The 4,677-nt window shown below is 50.6% G+C and overlaps 2 protein-coding genes across 2 annotated transcripts; one reads left to right on the forward strand and one right to left on the reverse strand.

Annotated features, from left to right (window-relative positions):
- Positions 1–581: 581 nt before the first annotated feature.
- On the forward strand, positions 582–2,405 carry An18g03740 (uncharacterized protein; the record flags this gene model as incomplete). The annotated part of the gene is made up of 5 exons (XM_059745736.1): positions 582–1,319; positions 1,378–1,669; positions 1,725–2,094; positions 2,147–2,246; positions 2,277–2,405. 5 exons carry the CDS (start codon positions 582–584, stop codon positions 2,403–2,405), a joined length of 1,629 nt encoding a protein of 542 aa, XP_059602914.1.
- Positions 2,406–3,881: 1,476 nt separating this feature from the next.
- Positions 3,882–4,676, reverse strand: An18g03750 (uncharacterized protein; the record flags this gene model as incomplete). The annotated part of the gene is made up of 1 exon (XM_059745737.1): positions 3,882–4,676. A coding segment is annotated over one exon (795 nt), but the record flags the coding sequence as incomplete, so codon positions are not given.
- Between the last annotated feature and the right edge of the window lies 1 nt (position 4,677).

Raw genomic sequence — 4,677 nt, forward strand, 5'->3', positions numbered from 1 at the left:
CCAACTGACAAAATCGACACAAAACTCGGCCCCAGTTTCAAAAGCAAGAATCGCTGGCCTCGCCGACCGTCAAAGTCACATCTTCTCCTCTTTCTTCCTTCCTTCCTTCCTGCTCGGCTTCTTCCTCTCCTCTCCTCTCCTCCTCCTCCTCCTTCTCCTTCCTATATATCTATCTACTCTTTTCTTCATTATTATTATCATCATCGCTGGGGATCAAACATTCGCTTAGTGCTTTGATTCATCGTTTATTTGTATTCTTTTTTTCTTTCTCCCTCTCCTCCTCTGTCTTCATTCTCTCACACTCTCTCCCCCTCTCCGATCAGCCAACCCCTCTTGTCAGCCAACCGCCGCTCTGTTCAGCCAATTAACCCCACGGCCCTCTTTGTTCCGACCACCTCGTCCAACTCCTCTTCCTCTTACTTATCACACCTTCTCCTCTTTTCTCCTCTTTCACTTAATCCCTTTCCCCAGAGTCCTCCCGTCCCTCTTTCAAAGTGTCCTACTCAAACACCGCCGATCTGGCTACCTTGGCTGACCCCAACGAGTTGTTTTTGCCTGGTGAGAGGCAAAACAATCTCGCAATGTCATCCTCGCCGGTTCCTCTCCTCAAGCCGCCCGTGCCTGGCAACCGCGGCAACAACAATGGTTCCCGACCTCCCAAACTCACCTTGGGAATCCCTCCATCTCCAAATGTTCGTCCGGTCACGGGAACCGGTGTTCCTGTCGCTGCCGCCGCCGCCGCTCCCGCGCCCGCGCCTGCTCCTCCAACAGAGGTCCCTCAGCTGCAGCGTCCAGCTGCTCGCCCGGCGCCTCCCCAGCTACGTCTGAAAACCCCCATGGGCAGCAGTCAGAATGTGCAACAAGTGAAGAGTCGACCCGCTCCACCACCGTTGGCGACGACCGGCTTGAACGAACCGAATGGACACTCGAGGTCTGGTAGCTTCACGTACCTGGACGGGAAGGCCAGTGGGCCCGCCTCCGCATCATCCTCCAACTATTCAGCCCTATCATTCGCCATGGGCCTTCGCCAGCCTCACGGCAGCACTCCGGATCCCTCGTCAGCGATTTCCGTCTACTCCGACCGGGAAAGTGGTGTACAGATGGAGCGCGATAGCAGTGTGAACAGCCTAATCCCGGATCTGGACAAGATGAGTCTGGAAAAGGGCAGGCCCCTCGATGTGGATGATTTGGATGATGAAGCCTGGCTTGCAGCTAGTGAGCAGAAGAAAATCGTGGAGTTGGGTAGCTTGGGTGAGGGCGCTGGAGGTGCCGTCACTCGATGCAAGCTCAAGGAGGGTAAGACGGTGTTTGCGTTGAAGGTAGGTTTCATTGGCGGTTTGCATCGTCTGGTGTTTTGGTATGTTAACAACTTTCTAGATTATTACGACGGACCCCAATCCCGATGTGAAAAAGCAGATTGTTCGAGAACTCAACTTCAATAAAGATTGTGCCTCGGAGCACATCTGTCGCTACTACGGTGCTTTTATGGACAAGTCAACGGGGACCATCTCCATTGCAATGGAATTCTGCGAAGGTGGCAGTTTGGACAGTATCTACAAGGAGGTCAAGAAGCTTGGTGGACGGACGGGAGAGAAAGTGCTAGGCAAGGTTGCCGAGGGTGTCTTGAACGGGTTGACCTACCTTCATAGCAGAAAGATCATTCACCGAGGTCAGTCAGGTTCTGGATTTGTAGTTGTTTATCATCCAGCTAACGTTAATTTTAGACATCAAACCGTCGAACATTCTCCTCTGCCGAAATGGTCAGGTCAAGCTTTGTGATTTTGGTGTCAGTGGAGAGTTTGGCACCAAGGGAGACGCCAATACGTTTATCGGCACATCGTACTACATGGCCCCTGAACGCATCACCGGCCAATCATACACCATCACCTCTGACGTGTGGTCACTCGGTGTGACCTTGCTTGAAGTCGCCCAACATCGCTTCCCCTTCCCTGCCGACGGCACCGAAATGCAGCCACGCGCCGGTTTGATCGATCTGTTGACCTACATTGTCCGTCAACCGATCCCCAAGCTGAAAGACGAACCGGACAACGGTATTCGATGGTCCGAGAACTTCAAATACTTCATCGAGTGCTGGTACGTGTTGAAATGCCTAATAGGAGATGGATTGTGCTAACTTTTCGTCTAGTTTGGAGAAAGAACCTCCGCGACGAGCGACTCCCTGGCGGATGCTCGAACATCCCTGGATGCTGGACATGAAAAACAAGAAGGTCAACATGGCCAATTTCGTAAGGCAAGTCTGGGACTGGAAAGACTAGATTGCCTGCATGCAGCAACTGGATCTCGGCAATCATTCATGCACCTTCCGGACGAAATGCTCCACCTCTAATACGATCGCACATAACGGTCTCTCCTTTGATGCTTACAAGTGGCTGGCCCTTGGTTGACCCGGATGTCAAAGCATACGAATTGTGATCATGACGACACTCATTTTCTTCGCGGCACTGTCTATCCTTTATTGGAATCATGGAGTTGGGAATGTTTTCTTCATTATCATCACCCGACATGATCACGCCTTCCTTTAATTTGCTTCCCCGCTGGTCCAGCATTTATCCCGTCCTGTGCATTGCGTCCGATTGTCATCTCGGTTCTTTATTTCTACCCAAAACCGTCGTCATTTCATCCAGCAACCTGAGGTTGTTTCTGTTCAAATCATCGCCAGCGGTGCTGACGCTTGTTCCTCTTTTCCGGTTGAGACGGGGAGAGATTGGTATTCTTGGTTCTCTTTTATCATCTATCTTGTCGAGTTTGTTCCATATATCATCATACATACATTATCCTCTGTGATCCTCATCCATTGATCTGGTTTATCATCATTTCCGGCTTTCATTCTCCCATTGTACGCATGCAGATACATACATACAGCCACACGGAAGACATATTCATTTATAGTCTATTAGCCTGTTCTTTCTGCTTGTGAGCGTGCGTTGTGACAAGGCAGGGTCCGCATATTGTGTATAGTGATTGGCACCGGAATAGCGATACAGGAATATCAAGACTGATTATATTAGCAAAAGCTGTCCTATAAACGTGAAGTATAGAGTCCAGTGGATTTAGTTACGAAATGAAATATTTAGGAAGTAGAAGATCTGTTACGCCACAAACCCTAGCTAAATCTGAATTATTTAATGGGCAATAAGATAAAGAAACAGATAAGTAGCACTTGCACCACCTGACTGACCGACATGCAAGTAGTTAGCCGACGAGGTCTTCTTCCCCCCCACCCCGCCAAAAACGCTCATTCTTTCCCCTTCCATTTACGAGTGTCATCTACAGACCAAAAATCTAGGTAAAGATGCGATAGAAAAAGCCGAAGCTTGCTGGTTCTAAGTCATTAGTACGCAGACGTACACTCATAGCATATACTCACTACTCGTAATCGGTATGTTCGCTAGTTGCTTGGCTTGTTGGTTGCTTTGGCTGTTCTGACTAAGGCAATGGAGCATACATAGATCAATATTTGTCTGTCTATTAAGTACCTGCCTATCTCTGGCACAGGGGATAATAGTATAGAAAGCCAGGTGCAGATACTACTACATACGATATTCTTAGCTTCAACGAAAGCAAAAAGGAAATTATAAGACTTAATTATTCTCTCATTCATTAATATGCTAGATTATGCAACCTATCACTCATTCACTAATCCACTCACCCACTCATGCAAAGCTATGGAATATGACGATATATGTATAGAGGGAAGTTAAAAGAACTAATGTTATAGCAATCCACGCTTATAAAGGACAAGATAAGATAGCTTCTAGCTTTCTGTATGGCGAAACGTTCCATCTCACTTCAAATAATCATGTCGTACTTCGTAATATGACCTTGATCTACTGGTATCTCGGGGGTAGTTGAAACTTGGTTCACCGATTGACAGGCTGAGCACCCAATACCCAACCAATGCCACTGACGAGTCCATCCGTGACCATGTTACTGACGACGTCTCTCTTGCGGACGCGGCCTTCGCCGTCCTGGTCATCGGTGGACATGGAGGAGCCACTGCGGAGATGAGAAGAGGAGGGGACGGAGTGGTCATCATGGTCGTGGGTGTTTGTCTTTGCGGACGCTGCAGCTGACCGGAGCGGGAAGGCGTTCTTTTGCAACGCTAGAGCGGCGCCGCGGGCAACCTCGAACAGCCCCATGGGAGCTTCTTCATGATGGAGACGGTTCTGTGAGGCGTGCGCCCGTGCTCGTCGGGCTTGGTGCTGTCTCGTTTCGAACGCGTCTTGTTCGCTGTCTGTGGGGCCGAAGCCTCCCGGAAGGGTGGTGGAGGTGAGGTTGTCGGCTTTGGTGTCCCAGATGTCTTCTTCCTCGGATTCGCGTGCGCGGAGAGCTGCTAGTTCCTCGTCGCAGCGGCGCCAGGCGCCCAGGATTTCGGGCAAAGGTTCGGGGCTGGGGGCGAGGACAAGGGCGAGAGAGAGGAGTTCCATGCGTTGGGAGAGGTGCGTGATTTGGGTCTGGTTGTTGGGGGTGGCGCTGGTGGCTGGGGCGCGGTAGCGACCGGCGTTGTAGACGGCTCGCCAGGTGATGTCGTCTTTGGGGGAAGTGGGGTTGGTGAGAGGGGAGGACGTAGGGAGAAGGGATGGGGGAGTGAGACGGGTGAGAATGTAGGAGTAGGCCGTGCCGAAGTCGTTCGAGGAAAGGGCGGAGGAAATAGCG

The sequence above is a fragment of the Aspergillus niger genome (genome assembly GCF_000002855.4).
Source record: "Aspergillus niger supercontig An18".
NCBI lineage: Eukaryota > Fungi > Ascomycota > Eurotiomycetes > Eurotiales > Aspergillaceae > Aspergillus > Aspergillus niger.